This window comes from Equus asinus, chromosome 20, assembly GCF_041296235.1.
Source record: "Equus asinus isolate D_3611 breed Donkey chromosome 20, EquAss-T2T_v2, whole genome shotgun sequence".
Lineage (NCBI taxonomy): Eukaryota > Metazoa > Chordata > Mammalia > Perissodactyla > Equidae > Equus > Equus asinus.
Genome location: NC_091809.1, coordinates 34,644,244 through 34,663,514, shown reverse-complemented (window position 1 = coordinate 34,663,514; position 19,271 = coordinate 34,644,244). Strand labels below are relative to the sequence as shown.

The following is a 19,271-nucleotide window of genomic DNA, read 5'->3' as shown; positions in this document are numbered from 1 at the left end:
AACGAATTACAATAGGAATGAAAAAGAAAATGCCATATAAGGTTTTACCGTAGCCTCTGGATGTTGGAGGCAACTCCAGAGAGACGATATATTCCATCCACGATGCCATATCTCTCAATGAATGCTGTACAGCTTTGAAGAACCTGGGGTACTAAAGAGAATTTTCAGACATGGATTAAATTGGGGGTATTTGGTGGAAACAGTCAGCAAAAAATGAGAAGGTCTTAGTTTTCATAAGCAAAATAAAATCCGTAAATTAAAGTCATAAGGGGAGGAGAAGAATCTACTACAAAAACCGAGGAGGACGTATTTACTTAATTTCATTTCTAAACTAGATAACTGGCTCCTGAACAACAAGACTAGCTCTATCTTGTTCCATTCAGGTGGGTGACAGAGTTCCCAGGTTATTAGGACAGTCTCTCTGAGATCTTCTGCAGTAGACTCATTTAGATCATGTCACAACATTAAGGTAAACTATCTAGTCCTAACACCATACCAGATTAAAGAGAAAAAATACAGCTCTCCAGCTGAATTTCATACACAGCAAATGGATACACAAAGTTAAATGCTTATCCCAACATGGTAACTGCCTGTAAGTGCAGCAATTGTTCACTTTTTTAAAAAAAGTTTCTTTTATCCTTTCACAGTTAATTCTAATTCTCATTTTAGCCAGTAAACAAAACACCGACATAATGAGAAGGCCAAAGTAATTTCAATGGATGTAATCTTTTAATTTCCTGCCTAGGTTTACATTAAAATTACTGATGTTTTGACTTCATATTATCAGCTCATCATCAAGGGCACTGTAACAATAAGAAGAAAGAAAAGAAGGGGACTCTCTCTGGTTACCTCTCACTGAATATCTGACACAAATGGACAACTATCCTGGGCCAACAGTCTAGAAAAGAACGTCCAACGTATGACAAAGATTTCACAAAAATTCAAAAATTTACAATAGCTGAAATTTGAACTTTGTTTCGCAATGCAGACTGATAAATTTACAGACTTTAGTAACTATGTTCATTTGACAGTTAAAATCCCTGAAAAGAGGTGCTTGGAAGAATATTATTTGGTCTGCAAAAGACTACTATAACTAGGGATAAAACATCCGGAGTGGCGAATGAAACAATTAAGCTATTTTAATAAGGTAATTTTAGCTAATGTATTTCACTTACAGTATATATCATTCTTTTATTATTACAACAGACTTCTCCTTGATTTTTCTGCCTTTTGTTGTCCTTCCTGCATTCTATCTTTTAAATTCTGTCAGATCCTGTAACTTACATTTAAAACTTAAACTCCTTAGTTTTGAGTTATTTTTTTAAAAAGCAGCTACATTATTGAGCATGTAACATGTGCCAAGCCAAGTGCTTTCCAATGGATACTTTCCCTGAATTTTCACAGAAATCCTATGGGAAAAGTGCTATCATTATCCCCACTGTACAGAGAGGAAACTAAGTCTTAGAGGAGGTTTTACTCAAGGGCAAGGAAGAAACAAAAGGCAGAAATGAGATCTAACTCAAGGAGTCCAGGTACAGAGCTAGTTTTTCACTTTGGCAATACACTGCCTGGAATCCAAGGTCCTTCACAATTTCCATTTATTTTATTGTTATCACCTTCCATATTTCACAACTCTAAGCCAATGAAGTCTCATCTTTTGCCATACAAACCAACCACTCTATAATTCCCTCAACAAAACAATTTCCTCTACCTGGACTCTCCCTCTACAGCTATCTCCATATAGAAAACTCTTCGCTGTTGTGCAAAACCCAAGTGAACTATCACTCTCAAAACAAGCTTTCTTTGAAAATCCCCAAGTAGAGTTAGGTGCAGCACTATGTTCTAGGTACCCATAGAACTATGTCACTTTCATTAATTATTTGTTTATACAACAATTACTCCTTCTTAGTCAGGCTCTTCAAGGGCAAAAACTATGCTCCATTCATCCTTGAATATTCAAAATCCAGGAGCACTGTCCTGACACAATGTATAAAATGAGCAAATGAATTAATTTACAGGTACCCCGTGAGCCTGACAAAGTTACCTGACCAAGTCAGCAGAGTAAGGATCTTAGTTTTCATATGGACCTGTATTCATTTTCAAATGTATACTTTATATCTCTAAAAACATTCAAGAATTTTAGTAACAAGAAAGGGAATATGTTTATGTGGTGGAGATGAAGGGCAGGCAGAGGTGTCTTGTACTTTTCGTGATCTGACTTATATCAAAAGCAATCCCTGGGGCTGGCCCCGTGGCCGAGTGGTTAAGTTCGCGCGCTCCACTGTAGGTAGCCCAGTGTTTCATTGGTTCGATTCCTGGGTGGGGACATGGCACTGCTCATCAAGCCACACTGAGGCAGCGTCCCACGTGCCACAACTAGAAGGACCCACAATGAAGAATATACAACTATGTACCGGGGGGCTTTGGGGAGAAAAAGGGAAAAAAAAATAAAATCTTAAAAAAAAAAAAGCAATCCCTATGTCAAAATGATATGCAAAATATCAAAAAGTATCTTTATGAGCTGGAATCCTATTTCTTTTTTTTTTTTTTTAGATTGGCACCTGAGCTAACATCTGTTGCCAATCTTCTTTTGCTTTTTCTTCTTCTCCCCAAAGCTCCAGAGTACATAGTTGTGTACTCTAGTTGTAGGTTCTTCTGGTTGTGCTACGTTGGACACCGCCTCAGAGTGGCCTGATGAGTGGTGCCATGTCCGTGCCCAGGATCCAAACCAATGAACCCTGGGCCACCAAAGTGGAGCTCGCGAACTTCACCACTCGGCCACAGGGCCAGCCCCAGTCCTATTTCTAATATTGTTCCATCAATGATAACCTCAGTTTCTCTGGTTTCTATCCTACAAACTGGAGGTAGAATAATAAAATTTGGGGTTGGAAAATTTATATCACCGACTTCAAAGGAAATATATTTAGAAATTATTCGGACAATTAATATAATTACTTAAAGAAAGAAAGAAAAACAAAGCTGTATTTTTTTTCTTAAAAGATGCTTCTCATTATGTATACTCCAAGTTGGCATGCTAACTCACCCAGGTACACAAAAGGTTTGCCTTGGAAGAAAACTCTTCAGAGCACAGGATTTTGCTTCTGTATTATCATATTTTCCTAGTACGCATTATAGAGTTTTCATAAAAATAGGCTACCATCCATTAAAAACAACGTATAGCTAACTTTCTTGGAAGTCTTAACAACCATGTGACATTAGATGCATATCTGTTTATGTTCTCCTAACAAGTAGGCAAACTTTGAAATGACTGCGAGTTAGAAGTCTTTCTCTGATAATACAGCTAAGCTCCTGCAGACACAGTACTTCAGGGGAGACATATGAATTGTTTCTTTACATTTTATGTTCCCTTAGTGAAAGGACTGACTGTCCACAAAACAATCAAATGATAGGGCTTAATAAATAAAATTACATAACTGAATACTGCTATTACTTGCGACTTTAAGAGAGACAAATGAGACATTTAATTAAAATAGGTAGCAAAATGAAACAGAAAAGCATAAATTTTCATTTTGAAGAAAAGAGAGTAGAAACTGAAGAATAGTGTCAGAAGATAAAAAGAGAAAAGATATGGTTTCTTTTTCACAAACGTATAAAAAAGCAATATAGAAACCCAATATATTATTGGAAGAAACCCAAATTTTAAAAAGGTATCTTGGGGCCGGCCTTGTGGTTGAGTGGTTGGGTTCACGCACTCTGCTTCAGCAGCCTGGGGTTCGCCAGTTCGGATCCTGGACACAGACCTACACATCACTCATCAAGCCATGCTGTGGCGGGATCCCACATAGAAGTAGTAGAATGATTCATAACTAGGATATACAACTTTGTACTGGGGCTTTGGGGAGAAGGAAAAAAAACAGGAAGATGGGCAACAGATGTTAGCTCAGAGCCAATCTTCCTCCCCCTCCCTCCTCACCCCCAGAAAAAAAAGACCTCTTGCTGAAAGGGTCAAATACCCTCAAACACAGAAATACATTGAGGCAATAGTTTCCTCACCTTGAGTTTTAAAACATTTTTTATATTTTGTACCAAATATAATTTTACCTATTTTCCTACAAAGTTCTTTTTTTTAAGCAATCTCATGTTAAGGAACTTTGTTTTCAAATATGTGCAGTAAATAAAACAAATCCTATGAAAAAATCTATGACACCTGAAAACTCTGTTTCATTAGAATAGATTTTATTATAGTTAGAGAACACATGAACACTGCAGTTATCAAACCTGTCATTTTTCAGAAAGAAATGATACACTGGCATCTGTCCTCTCCTATCACACTTACTAAGAATGCAAACACCCAAAACTTCTAAGTACAACTAAAACTTGCTGAATTGATGTTTGGAAGCTAATGAGCATGGCAGAACAAACTGGAAAACACTCCCCTTATAGCAATGATCACATCTAAGCAAGGTTGAACAAAAAGAGATATAAAAAAACACAAAAAGAAAAAGAGATACAAAAAGAAAAAAGAAACTAAGATAAAAATTTTTGACTTTAAAGGGCCAGCCCAGTGGCATAGTGGTTACGTTCCGCGTGCTCCACTTCAGTGGCCCAGGGTTCTTGGGTTCGGATCCCAGGTGCGGACCTACACCACTCATCAAGTCATGCTGTGGTGGCGTCCCACATACAAAATAGAGGAAGATGGGCACATTAGATCAGGGCCAATCTTCCTCAAGCAAAAAGAGGAGGATTGGCAACAGGTGTTAGCTCAGGGTCAATCTTCCTCAGAAAGGAAGGAAGGAAGGAATGAAGGAAGGGAGGGATGGAGGGAGGGGGAGAGAGGCAGGGGGAGAGAGAGAGACAAATTAGTCTGACCTATTCACAAAAAAAGCACTATGTGGGCAGATTTTTAAAACATCAGCTATATAGATAACTGTGATATAATCTTTAATCAACTCAATTGTGGTTTGTGGTAGCTGAAACTCTGTAAGATCATCCTGAGGGAATCCTGGCAGCAGGGATCACAAATAAAAGTCTTTTTTAAAAAAAAATGCCTTGTCAGGCTGCTACATGATTTCTTACAACATTTTGTATAGAATAAACAGGTCAAGTTTGTCACTTGCTCCAACAGGGAAGTACTCAAAAGTTCAGAAACAGGATAATCTCTCTATATAGTTGATTACTCACTAGGAATATAATTTAGAGAATGAGTCACTTAGCAAAACATTATTCTGATATGAGCCTCCTTCTTAGAAAAATCTGGTGAAAACCTATTTTATATAGAGTAGGACACTATTTTAAAGTCCAAACTAAAACAGAATAATCATGAGAAAGAAGATTATACACATTCTAGAATTATATCTATCTAGCTATCTATATTTATATCTCATCTCTCCTTACAATTATACATATTATACAAATATATCATTCTTCCTCATGATTGTTTTCACTTAGACTTTCAATATTATACATAATATACATTTATTTCTACTGAACTTAGACTTTAAAATAGTCTCCCTCTCTCTACACACATACATACACATATGGAGTAACTGTACTTATAGGTTATATACAGTATACATGAAGTCTCAAAACCTTAAAAAGCTTTAACTCCCCACATATTTATCAAATCAAACTACTAAATCATTTAAATATTAAAAACCATTTTCTTTCCTAATAAAAATTTTAGTTAATCAACTACAGAAATTAATAAACAAGAAACTTCATTAAATTCAAGTCAGGCGGCCAAAGGGGGGAGCTCTCACACCTTATGTTGAAAACAGCCCAACAGAAAGAAGACAGACCCTCTCTCTGACTGCCGACGAGAGACTGCCACCACTCAGAAAATGAAAAGCTGCTACACCTCAGCCTCTGTTTAAAATAGCCCTCCCAACTTCCGCTTCCTCTCCATAAGAGTTTCTCCACTCCTTGTTGAGGGGGACTTGCACATGTCCCACCATGGTTGCAGACCCCAAATTGTAATTCTTTGCTGATCCCAAATAAACCCATTTTTGCTGGAGAAAAAATGGCTATTTGTTTAAGGTCAATATTTTGGTGGCCCGGATGGAGGTCCAGAGATGATTCCCAAGGACTCTGAGGCCGGTGAGCAAACAGGTGTGGTACCCACAAAAGAGCCCACTGAGTTGACCGCTTTTCTTGTTGACCCTGGAGTCTGAGGGTCAGTCTTTCTCCTGGATCCCAGCTTCCACTCTTTTGCAGTTGAGGCTCCCCAGCCTTTATGAGACCTATTTTAAGGCTTCATCCTTTTCTGAGTAAGCCCTTGTTTGTCTTGAGTACTCAGGTGGCACTTTGCCCCGGCTCTTTGAACTATGCTAGCCTTTGGTCCGATTCCCTTTGGAACTGGACTGCTTATACTGAAAATGTGCTGGCCTTTGGTCCAACTTTTGGATTGTTTCCTTAAAACTGTGCTAGTCCAGCCTTCCGCCTGACTCCCTTGGCAGCAGACTGTTCCTTAGATGCACGTTGATAAAACTTCAGTCGATGCCCTTTGGAACTAGACTTTTCCTCTGGAACTGTGTTGATTCAACATTTGGTCCACCTTACTGAAATCAGACTGTTCTAATGGAACTGGCTGGTATTAAGCCTGCAGGCTGCCTGAGCTGTTTAGGATGTTTGAGAATTATTCCTTTGCTCTAGAGAAAAACCTCTTAAGAAACTGGATCCCAGTTATCTAAATATTTTGAGGGTACCCCCCCCCCCCACCGGATGCTGGTCAATTTTATGTTTAAAAACCACAGTCACTCCTCATACACATTTCTACCTAAATGGACCAACTTAATGAAAAGTAATTTAGAATACCAATGGCCATCATGGGAAACTTCTGAACTCCCCAATCTTAAAGTTTTCTTAAAACCGAACTGGACAACCACAGATCTGTAATTTCCAAAGCTGAATGGACTGCCCATTTCAATTGGTATCTTGAGGCTCCCAAACGTTATGAGGAGTCTAAAATTGCCTCTTTGCAAAAGAAAATTTTAAGATTAACCGAGGCAAACAAAAGATTAAAGAAAGATAAAATGGTTTCCGAAGCTTCATGTTCCTCTTGCCCAGCTCCTCGTGCTCGGGCCCTGCCTCTGGGGCCATCTCTCTCTGTTCCTTCCCCTGTCCGGTACTGTTAAGTAATCCTTGTGCCACAAAACTCCAAGGAATGGACTCTTGGATTCACGTGGTACACCTAAAGAAAGCACCAATCCCTGACTGAACCTGCACATCATCTGGTGATCCGAAAGTAAAGATTTCCCAAAATTGAAGCAGATGACATCTGATGAGACAGCTTTCCCAAGATGCCTGGACCAGCCCTGTTGGAATTTTGTCTACCAAACTTTTGACTATGACAAATGCTCCAGATGATCTGTAATGCCTATGATCTCGATAACAAATGGACTTTAGAAAAGAAAAATGCCTGAGTTTTGTCTACCCTTTGTTGTTACTCAAATGTGGCCATGACAGAGTTCTAAACCGTGCACTTTCCATCCAACATGGGACACAACACCCAGGAAAGGTCCTTCCTGGCATTCAGGGATAAAAGGCTGCCGAAACCAGAAAGCCCTTACTCTTGATCAGCAATGCTTTCAAAGAAAGATCTCAATCAAAAGGGGAAAACGTGGAAATTAATAGACAGAAACCTCATTAAATTGGAGCCAGGAGGCCAACCAGGGAAACTCTTAGGCCCTACATCAATAGCAGAGCCCAACAGGAAAAAGACAGACTTTTTTTTTTTTTTTTTCACCAGCAAGAAGCTCAGCCAATGAGAGACTGTCACAGCTCAGCCAATGGAAAGCTGCTACACCTGGAACTCTGCTTAGAATAGCCCTTCCAAGCTCCTCTTCTCCTCTCTAAGAGTTTCTCCTCCCTTGCTGCTGGGGGACTTGCATGTGGCTTGCCACGGTTCCAGACCCTGGAATACAGTTCTTTGCTGGTCACGAATAAATCCATTTTTGCTGGAGAAATAACTGGCTATTCGTTTAAGGTCAACAAAACTTCAAAGGTTTCCTTTTTCCTGTTAATAAAGTCTTCATTTGAATATTCAAATGAATGTCCTTCATATGAATATTCTTCATTTTTCACCGTCCCCAGTCAAACAGAAAACTATTTTACTATGCCAACTAGAATGTACCAGAATGTATCTGACCTCAGTCTTCAATGTTTCTACCTCTTCAGGTATTTCAAATTACAATTACACTCTGTCACAAGTTAATTTTTTTGTTTTGCTAATCATTTGAATATAGACTTTCTCCTCTGGATAGACCTTTAGCAGAGCTTTCTCTTCCAAGACTATTAAATTAATTTCTAATGCAAGACAACTAAGAAAGAAAATCACAAAGATATTCTCTACATCTAATACGCTACTATAATTATATTCATTTTATGTATCACCTAAGATCTGTACTTTCAAAAAGGTATACCTACTGTTGATATATAACATTTTTCAAATTTCTACATTGCATTAAAATTTACAATTTTCGATAGCTTCATAATCTACAGAACAACTTCCCTAAAAGTTGAATTTCCCTAAATTTTTTTGGCTCTCATACAGTGTTATAATGAACATTTGTGCTTCTATTGAAATATAAGCCGAGGACAAATCCCTAAGGAGGATCACTCCATGAAAGGAACACCACAAACTCTTGCTGTGAAGTGCCAAAATGTTTTTCAAAAAGATAGTAACTCACAGAGCTACTTGAAACCAAAAATTTTTACCTTTTTGTACAAATAACTGCTATTTTTAATGGCACTGGATATCACAATTTAGAAAAACACCTTTGTTATATCAACAGTGTTTACCAATGTAAAACGGTATCTTAAAATTGCTTAGGACACATTTCCATGACTACAAATGAACATAAACACTTTTCTGTATTTTGTTTACAATCTTATCTCCCTATGAAAATTATACGTTTATATTTTTTCTCCATTCTTCTACTCAGGGACTTAATTTTCTCAAAAATCTGAATGATATTCTCATATACTATATTAGCAGCATTTCATCATATCCAAAAATGGGTTATTTTCCCAGTCTGTGGTACTTTTCCTCTACATTTGTTATTTTCATTTTGTAGGAATTATTTATTTGAAACCACTTCTTCCTTTATAATGTTTTTTTATCTGAGAAGGCTACTATCCCTTTTTGATCTGAAAACAAAACCATTTCACATTAGCATTTCTAGAAGTTTAAAATAGTTAAATCTTTTATACATTTGGAATTTTAGTGTCATAAAATGAGAATGCTTTTTTCAAAATTGCTATTTCATTATCTCAATATAACAAGGAGTCCCTCCTCATGACCTGGTTTTAAAGCCATACTTTATCATAATGGAGTCTTACTGATAGAAATGACTACTCTGAACATTCCAAGCTATTTCACTCCCATCTCTTTCTCCACACTAACAAAATTCTAGTATTGAAGTTGGATTTAACATCTGGTAAAGCTAGATGTCCCCTATCCTATCACTGACGTTTTCTACCACAATGCTCTTTGATAGTCTCATTGGCTTATTTTACTATGTGCATTTTGACTAATTGCAAAAATAATCCTCAGGGTTTCGTAAGTGTATTAAGTTGATATTAGTTTGGGAATAACATCTGTTTAAAATAATATTTCGTCTTCTCCCTTAAGAAACATGGTAAAGTTTGCATTGAATTCATATTTTAAGTATAGTGGTATTCTGTAAGCAGTGAGTAAGGCCTTCATTTGAACTCGATATTACTAATGGTATTTACACTAGTTTTCATTAGTGGTCTTCTTAAAAAATACAATGGGTATTTCCCCCCAGATTCAGAATTTCACAAATCATCTATTTCTGGTACTTATCAGCAATATAGATAGATAGTTCTTAATATTCTAGCTTCTCTAAAGGAGATTGTAGACAAAAGTACTATTTTAAATAGTAAAACTCCACTTTTCCTTTCTTCCTTTCCATTCATACTCTCCTCTACTCATCCAACTACTGAATTCTTGAATCAGAATTTAATTTATAGAGAAAGGAATTTAAATTTTTAGCTATAAAAGTTGAGAGACTGGTCTTGGTATCTTATAGTCTCAAAACTATGATTGTGTTTTTCAAGAGAAATTAAATAAATATTTTAGGATAAAATATGAAAGGGAAAACTGGCTGAAGAAGTTATCTGGACAGATATAAAAATAATGCAAACAACAGTGTTACTATACCCTTTGTGTGAATGTCTGACTCTTCTTAAACAGATTCTAAGCATCTCTGGTGCAAAGTGCCTTCTCACCCTGTGTTTATTCTCAGCTATCCCCGGAACTAAGATGAGTACCTGAGAAAGTCCAACGCATGCTGCTGAATCCAAATGGAACAGATATCGCTTGCCTAACCTACCTTGTAACTGATTAAAGAAAATCAATATGGAGAGGTCAGAAACTGAAATTACCAGCTTACAAATTTTAGTTTTACCTTCAAAACCAGAATTCAGAAGGTGCTCCCCCAGGTCACAACCAAATACCCTCTCTTTCAAGATCCCCCGTTGTTTCAGCTTCTGTTTTGTTGGACGAGACTTCATGAATGTACGTAAGAAAGTAATGAGCTTGCCGTGCTTTTTAGACACTGAAAAATAATAATAAAGAGAAAATATCTTAGTTGTGTCAAGAGGTTACATTTTACTTGGTGTGAAAAGAAATGGATATTTCAACAGGCTTACAGCAAAATAATCTATACAGGTACACTTTATATTCTGTAGGAAATTTTCAACAGAAGTTTAGGAAGTTGCTTTATAAATAACATGATAATTTTTCACTTTCTTCTCACCAGCCTATGATCTTACTTGATGGGATTGTAAGCAAATTTAAGTATTGTAATCTGGGACCCTTAAATCAAGTTTGGCAAACTAGCCATCTTCCCACTGCAAATCTGAGAACGCTACAGAATTGAGACTGGGACCTGAGTTTTACTCTAATATAGTGCTTTGGAGATCTTCATAATAAGTAAGACTTAAAATGTTGTAAATTTGGTTTGCATTTCTAGCCAATTTCTAAAATACAGTAAGCTCTCCATGAGTTCTGCATCTGCAGATTCAACCAACTGCAGATTCAAAGGCCTACAATGGTTGCATCTGTATTGACCATGTATAGACATTTTTCCTTGTCATTATTCTCTAAATGAAACAGTTTAACAACTATTTACATAGAATTTACATTGTATTAGGTATTATAAGTAAGTTAGAGATGATTTAAAGTATATAGGAAGATGTGCACAAGTTGTATGCAATAAACATCCTCGGATTTTAGTATACTCGGGGGTCCTGGAACCAGTCCCCGCAGATAGCAAGGGACAACTGTATCTTACTTGGTGGTCAGAAATTTTCAAAGCATTTGTAATCTGGAAAGTAAAACTGAAAAAAGACAAAACTTCCCCTTTCTCATTTTATAATGAAGACAATCTCATTACGATATAAAACACACTTGTCAAGCTAATGGCTATATAAATACAAAACACACACACATAAAAAAATAAAGCATTAGATCTTCTATTAACATTAGTCTGTAGTATACTAAATAAATCACCTTAAATCCTTTGTAAATCAAGGCAAGAGATAAGTAAATTAATATATAGTAAAATATTTCTACTGATTGATCTCTTAGAAAGACAATAGTGAAAGAACTGAAAGCAAACCAACCCCTAGAAAAATGACTTTAGCTGAGAAGTGCAGCCTACAGGAAAATTACTCAAAAAGGCAACATACAACAAATATCCTAAGCTCAGAGCTTAGCTGCAGGAGAGAAGACTAAGCCACATGGCCTCAATCCTCCTACTCAGTTTGCAGATGATTACCGGGAGTCTTAGTGAATCCTACTATGGATTCTTCAGTGAACCCAAATCTTAAATCTTCTGAACTGATGAAGCCTCTTATAGGAATTGTGTGTGCAGAGAGTAAGTTGGGGCCAAACAGACCACTAACTGGGTTACTCCAGACCAGATCAGACATTTGCCATCCATTTCTTTTCATTTTATGGGAAACACTATTTACAGACTTAGGCATCTTTTCTATGAACTGTGGCGGGTGATCAACTGTAACTGTCTTTGCCCGTAACTGAGAGGTTTCCTGGGACACGAGACTTTCAGTGCTAAAATCAGGAAAGTCTGGGCAAACTGGGACAAGGTAGTTATGCTAGACTGCACACAGATTAAGGGGAAATTTATTTTTTCTATATCAATTATTTAAAGTTTACTTAGAATCGTCAGTAAAATTGTGATGCTATCTCCGACATGCTCTGAAACTCTGGGTAAATTACAACCTCTCTTGTATCTGAGATTTCTTGATGTAAAACTAAATGACACGCTCTCTTATCTGCTAATGAGACATTCATAGCACACTTGGGTAACTTCAGAAGTATGTCACATATTATAATATTAGTATATTACAAGTTATGGGACTTGTATGAGTTTTATTCTCCCCTCCTGGCTAGTAGATTGCATGCTATGAATCTTTGTTAAGAGTGGCCATCAAACCATTTTTGTGCATTTTCAAACATTTTCTACATGAACTTTAAAATAATTTTGACAAGATTTACAAAAAAACACAAATGAGTTTGGTCTGCTATAATTTAACAATATATTTATAACATATTTATATACATATTTATATATATTGACATTATATATTTGGAAGAATTTTAATTTCTACAATATTCAATATTTCCCCCTGGAAACAGGGCATGACATCATTTTTCTAGACCTTTTATATCTTTCAGTAAAGTTTCCTAATTTTCTTTATGAAAGGACACATTCCACATATTTCCTGTTATGGATACTACCAGGTATTTTACATTTTTTTGCTGCTCTTGTAGACTAATACTTTTCTTCAATTATGGTCTTAACTGGTAATTACTGGTATGCTAGCAAATGATTTCTTTATGTATAGCTTAAATCTGATCATTTACTAAACACTCAACAATTTTAGGAAGATTTTAGTTGATCATTTTGGATTTCATGGATATATAATTATTTCAAAGCAAATATGATAATTCTTTTTTCTGATAGGGATAATTTCTGATTTCTGTTTCTGATTTTAATAATTGGTCAGAATTTCCAAGATACGTGTTAACAGTGGGCATTAATATTTTGAGGCCAAATTTGATGAAAATATCAGTTAAATTTGACAACTATATATGATGTATATGAGAAAGGATTCTTTTAGTCTCAAATTTCCAAGAATGTTTCAAATGGATGGGAATTGAATTTTAACTATTATTGGTTCAGCAACATCTAAGTAAGTGCCTATTACATCTCAGGAACTGTTCTAAGCCCTGAGATTACAGCAGGGAACAAGTGAGACAAGCTCCTTGCAGTCACAGAGCTCACTGAGGGCAGAAAGACAATGAACAATTAAATGATAATATCAATATAGCCAGCATTTATTTTATGCTTAGTAAGTACCAGCAACTGCACAATGGTTTATTAACCATTCATTTCTCACAGAACCCTATAAGGAAAATACTACTAGCATTACCCATTTTTAGATGAAGAAATTCAGGCAGAGAGTGCTAAGTAACATGTCTAAGATCACATAACCAGGATCCAAAATCAGGTGGTCTGGCTCAAAAGCCAGACTCTTAGCCACTATATGATACTGCCTAAATTAAGACAACAAGGTAACTTCAGATTGCTTTCAGCTGCTAGTGAGAAAAATAAGCAGAGCGAAGTAAGAGTGATGACGGGAGAGAAACTACCAGGGAAGGTCTGAGTTGGAAGAAGTGAGTATAGTGAGAAAGGAAGACAGTGGTACAAAATGAGGTTGAAGAAGTACACAAGGGCCAGGTTCCAGAGACCATTACACAGCTAAAAAAGCAAACTCCTCATAATGAAAATAACCTGAAAAAAATGTATCTAGTAATATATCAAATCGATAACACTGTCAACAGAGAGAAATTATTTTAAATTACTTGTAAACGTTAAACTGACTGTACATGCTTAATGAGATATATTCTAGAGAGGAAAAAACTAATATTTAATTTCATTCAACTGCTTTATCATTGGTAATAATATTGGTAATGCAATTCTGAAACAATTTGATACATATTGTGGAACAAAAGAAATAAACATATTAATTTATTAGGAACAAAGATTTTAAGTGTGAGAGAAAAGAGATGCAATAATAAAATCAAGTTAAGAAAAAAAAAATCCCTGTAATGTTAACTTTGAGTTGGAAATGTGAACACAAACTCGAAATTAAAATACATACACCTCTTCCCTAAGCTCTAGCCAATGAAAACACTTAGAAACAATGACATTCCAGTTGCAATGAACATCTTTGGTCTCAGAGCTGGGTTTCTAAATATCATTCCCAACATAATAAACCAGGACTCCTTGGAGAAACGCCTGTTTGCCAGTTGATAGTAGGGAAAGTACAAGGTGAATGTGGGAAATTTAGTTGTGACAGATAGCAAACCACCATTAGGAGATGTCAAAACGATTGAGTGGAATGGACTCCCACTGGCCAGCTCTGGGACATCATAAAGATGCGAACATCATAAAGAATGACTACAACTTATTGTAAAATATCAAGTAAGTAAAAATCCATGAGTCCACAGCAACACTCCCATAAGAAAGGAAGGAAGGAAGTAACAATTTGCAGCACAAATGGAGCTAGAACACTTAAAAAACTGCTTGAGTAGCTTGCCATATTGAACTGGGCTCCCCACCTCAAGACAAAGAAATATGTTTCTTTCTTTCATATCAATTAGCAACATCATATCTGGAATTATTAATTGGAATTAATTATATATTAACCAGGAAATACACATGTTCACAATTCAATGATAACTATGGAAATAGATTTATAATCACCATCCTGCAACCAAACTCTCACACATAATAAAATTACATTAGTCAGAGGGCAGCCTTGTAGAACTGGACTTTCCAGGACACTAGGCAGCTTTGACTCTGCTTTTCGTGTGCTAAGTTTGGCTCGAGAACAAGGAAACGTGGCTATCTTTTCCTATGAGAGTAAAGCCTGTTCATGTTTATTTTTCCTAAATAACGACATAAGATTGAATTAATAAGGGCTGCAATCTAAGACAAAATTAAGACCAGGGAAGAGTATCAGTAGCAACTCTGTGCCCCCATTTGGCCCTGAAGGGTTCTGGGACAGTGCTGATATATGTGCAACCTGACTTCTACTCTGTGTGGCCACCTTGCTTCTGTTATCTTCCCAAAAAAATATTACTAAATAAACTGGGAACTTTAAATCTAAACTTGTAATGGGAGTGGGAGGGGTGAGTGTGGTCTTCCTGCCAATCTATATTCGAATCTGAGACACTGAAGTAACTAATATTCATAACTGTGCCTAGCACACAGTCTCAAATAATTTCTAAGTCTTCAAAGGAAGATTAAACTATATTCTATACAGTTTTAGTGTTGCTGTTATTGCTGTTATTATAATTGGCATTCTAATCCACTGTGGTATAGATAGTTGTGATGAAAAGCTCTGGCATCCATAATTAATCAATATCTATCAAGATAGAGAAATCTCATTGCATTAGATATTTAAATAAAAACATTCAATGTAGTTATATTTAAATTTGAAGATCTAACAATACTTCCAAATATAAATGTCTCTTCATATTTTTTCACTTTATATTTTCTTCCCATTTCTCAGACAATAAAATGGTCAAGAGCTTGGAGCTTATTTAGGACACACACTGTTTCCCACTCGTTGCCTTCCTGTTCATTATAACAATCTAGTAAACTAGTTAGTAAAACTATCTTTTGAGGAATAGAAGTATGGAATCCTGTCAATTACATCAGAAGACTTCCACTGAGGAAGGTAGAGTTGGGGTTTGGTTTTAGATAGTTAAGTGCTTAGAAACACATTTCAACGGAGGAACACCAGAATGCAGGGGTAAGGGTGTTAGTTTAGGGTTAAGGTCCACCAAACACGCTGGACAAGTGAAACAAAAATGATAACAATGGCATTTTTACAGATAAAATACATCAAAAATAAACACAAAACAATACTTAGACAAAAGCAAATCATACCATTCTGTATACAAATTCCCTATTCTAGAGTTAAAATGCAATATGCGCCACGATGCTAACTTCTTCCATATTAGACATGATAGATTTTGTATCTGCAATCTTTTTTCAAACCTGAGACAAACCCAACCAGACCAGTCTTTCCAGTAGTTAAAAGCTTTGGCAGTACGACAAACAACTTACTATCTCCAAGGTAAATCTTTATGATACTAATAACCAGTTTACAGCGACACACTAAAAACATACAGTTCAGTAAGCTATAGTGAACCTTGACATGGAGAGGTGGGGCACTATTTATAGTTACATAAGTATAACATTTCTCCAGAAAAACCAAAGAATTATTACGTTCCCATACTTTACTTAAACTAGAGTTCTCTAAATTGGTTCTCAGAAAGCTTCTAGACTGATGTGAGAGAAGTCTGGGTTTGGATTAATTTTCAGGGTGTAAAGAAAGATGACTTTATGCATCAAGTTTTAAGATCTATAATAAATTCAGAAGTCAAGCAGACAAAACGAGAGGGTAGGAGAGGGATGCATGCACATGAGGAGACTATCCTGATTAAACCTAAGGGAGAATAAAGTAAGAGTGCAATGCTTAGCATGGCCAATGGATTTTCAAAACTGTACACAACATCCTGTCTTTTACGCAGTTTTCAAACACAGATTCGATGCCAGTTTGGTAGAAATTTAACAGAGGGGAATAGAAATATAGGCAACTGAACTATATGATATTTAAGGGTCTCTTACAACCTCCCAAATTCTAAGTCTCTGTTGAATACTTTGAAATATTTTATGTTAAATAAATATGAAAAGATATGAATTTTAATATGAAATGCCATAAATTTGCTTTTATTTAAGGCATAAGAACACATCTATTCATATCAATAAATACAAAGAAAGGATTTTTCTCTAAGCACTATCAAATTGACTCTTTTCTTACTTTGTTATTATATACACGGACTAAAAAGTTGTCCTAAATACAATGCTCTAAAAAATTCTGCTCTTCAAAAGAATATCTAAAAAGTGAATTTTAAGAAAAGAAAAAAATTGCTGAGACAAAAAGCCTATTGTATTAAGCTTAGGTTTAACCTGATTGCTAATTAAAAGGCTATTGGCCTAAAGCTTGCTTAGCTTTGTACTAATCTAAGTCTTCAGAGACTGTTTTCAGGACAAACTAATTGGAAAACAAGACCAGAGAGATAGGCGTGGGATCATGACTGCCCTGGGAAATCAGAGCTAAGGAACCAATAGAAGTACTGGAACCCTATGTAGGCATACTCACCGCAAAACATTACTCAAAACTTCGATTATACAGAAAAGTTTAAGAGAATAATATGCAAACATCCATGTACCCACCATCTAGTTTTTTCACATCTTAACATTTTGCCACATTATTTCCTCAGATTTATTTTCTCTTTTTTTAAACTAAAAAAAATAAAGCAGTAAGATATAGGTGAACCCCTGTGCATCTCCCCCAATCCTATTCTCCTATAGAGAGAACCTTTATCCTGAACTTAGTACTTATCATTTTGATGCATGTTTTTATACTATAACCACGTGTATGTAGCCATAAACAACATGTATTATCATTTTGCATGTTTTAAAAGTTTATAGAAATGGAATGATACTGTATCAAACCTTCTTCAAAATTATATTTTGAGATTTATCTGTGGCACTTCTGGCTCAGTACATGCACTTTAACTACATTACAGCATTCCCTTATAAGTATATACTACAACTTATATTTCCATTCTCCCATTGCCCGTCATGTAGAGAGTTTCCAGGTTCTTGTAATTATGGTCCATACTGCACTGAGAAATCTCCTAAGTGTCTCCCTGGGACAAGCGAGAGAACCTCTCTGGCACTAGTGCTTAGGTGTTAGGACTTGAGTTGTAGAATATGCTACTTTTTGATCACATTTCAACTTTGCTAAAACATTCTCTAAAAGGATTTACCAATACACACTACCATAGAGTGTATTTTTAGGTTCCCATTCTTCATTTCTTTGCTCTATTTAGTTCTGTCAGATTTCTTCATTTTTGCCGATCTGATTAGTATGCAATTTTATTCCACTTTAATGTGCATTTCAGTGTTTACTCATTAGATTAGGAATTGTGTCCTGTGTTGACTGGCCATTTAGTTTTCATTTTCAGTGAGTAACTGTTCATAACTTTTGTCCATTTTACTATTCGTTGTATTTTTCTTACTGATGGGCAAGAATTCTTTATATGATCTGGAAACGAATCCTTTTGTCATGTATATACGTTACAAACATCTTCTCCTAGTCTTTGGCTGATCTTTTATTGTACAAATTTTTAAATGTCTTTATGTATGGTTTTCATGCTTTAAGGTATCTTTCCTAGCGGAGAAATTACAATGGATGCCACAGAAATACAAAAACAACAATATGTTAACAAATTGGACAATCTGGAAGAAATAGATAATTTCATAGACTCATACAACCTCCCAAAACTGAATCAAGAAGAAATAGAGAATCTGAATAGAGCAATCACAAGTAAAGAGATTGAAACAGTAATCAAAAACCCCCCAAAAAATAAAAGTCCAGGACCAGATGTCTTCTGTGGAGAATTCTACCAAAGGTGCAAAGAAGATTTAGTACCTATCTTTCTCAAACTATTCAAAAAAACTGAAGAGGATGGAAGACTTCCTAACACATTCTACGAGGCCAACATCACCCTGATCCCAAAGCCAGATAAGGACAACACAAAGAAGGAAAATTACAGGCCAATATAGCTGATGAACATAGATGCAAAAATCCTCAACAAAATATTGGCAAACAGAATACAGCAATACATTAAAAGGATCATACACCATGATCAAGTGGGATTTATTCCAAGGACACAGGGATGGTTCAACATCCACAAATCAATCAATGTTGGACACCACATTAAAACAACAAGGAATAAAAACCACACGATCATCTCAACAGATGCAGAGAAGGCATTTGACAAGATCCAACACTGATTTATGATAAAAACTCTCAATAAAATAGGCATAGCAGGAAAGTATCTCAACATAATAAAGGCCATATATGACAAATCCAAAGCCAAAATACTAAATGGGGTAAAACTGAAAGCCATCCCTCTGAGACCAGGAATAAGACAAGGGTGACCACTCTCCCCACTTATATTTAACATGGTACTGGATATTTGGGCCAGAGCAATTACACAAGAAAAAGAAAGAAAAGGTATCCAAAATGGTAAGGAAGAAGTCAAACTCGCTGTTTGTAGATATCATGATTTCATATATAGAAAACCCTAAAGAATCCATCAGAAAACTATT

At 35.9% G+C, this 19,271-nt stretch overlaps 1 protein-coding gene across 5 annotated transcripts in view; it reads right to left on the bottom strand.

Moving 5' to 3' along the window:
* ARHGAP32 (Rho GTPase activating protein 32) overlaps nt 1–19,271 on the bottom strand; it is a 319,072-nt gene that overhangs the window by 25,415 nt on the left and 274,386 nt on the right. For all 5 annotated transcript variants that reach the window (XM_070489929.1, XM_044751953.2, XM_014864063.3 and 2 more), the window contains 2 exons: nt 10,392–10,541; nt 49–151 (listed from right to left, as the gene is read on the bottom strand). In XM_070489929.1, the coding sequence (XP_070346030.1) occupies nt 49–151; nt 10,392–10,541 (253 nt within the window). The remainder of the gene's footprint in view (nt 1–48; nt 152–10,391; nt 10,542–19,271) is intronic.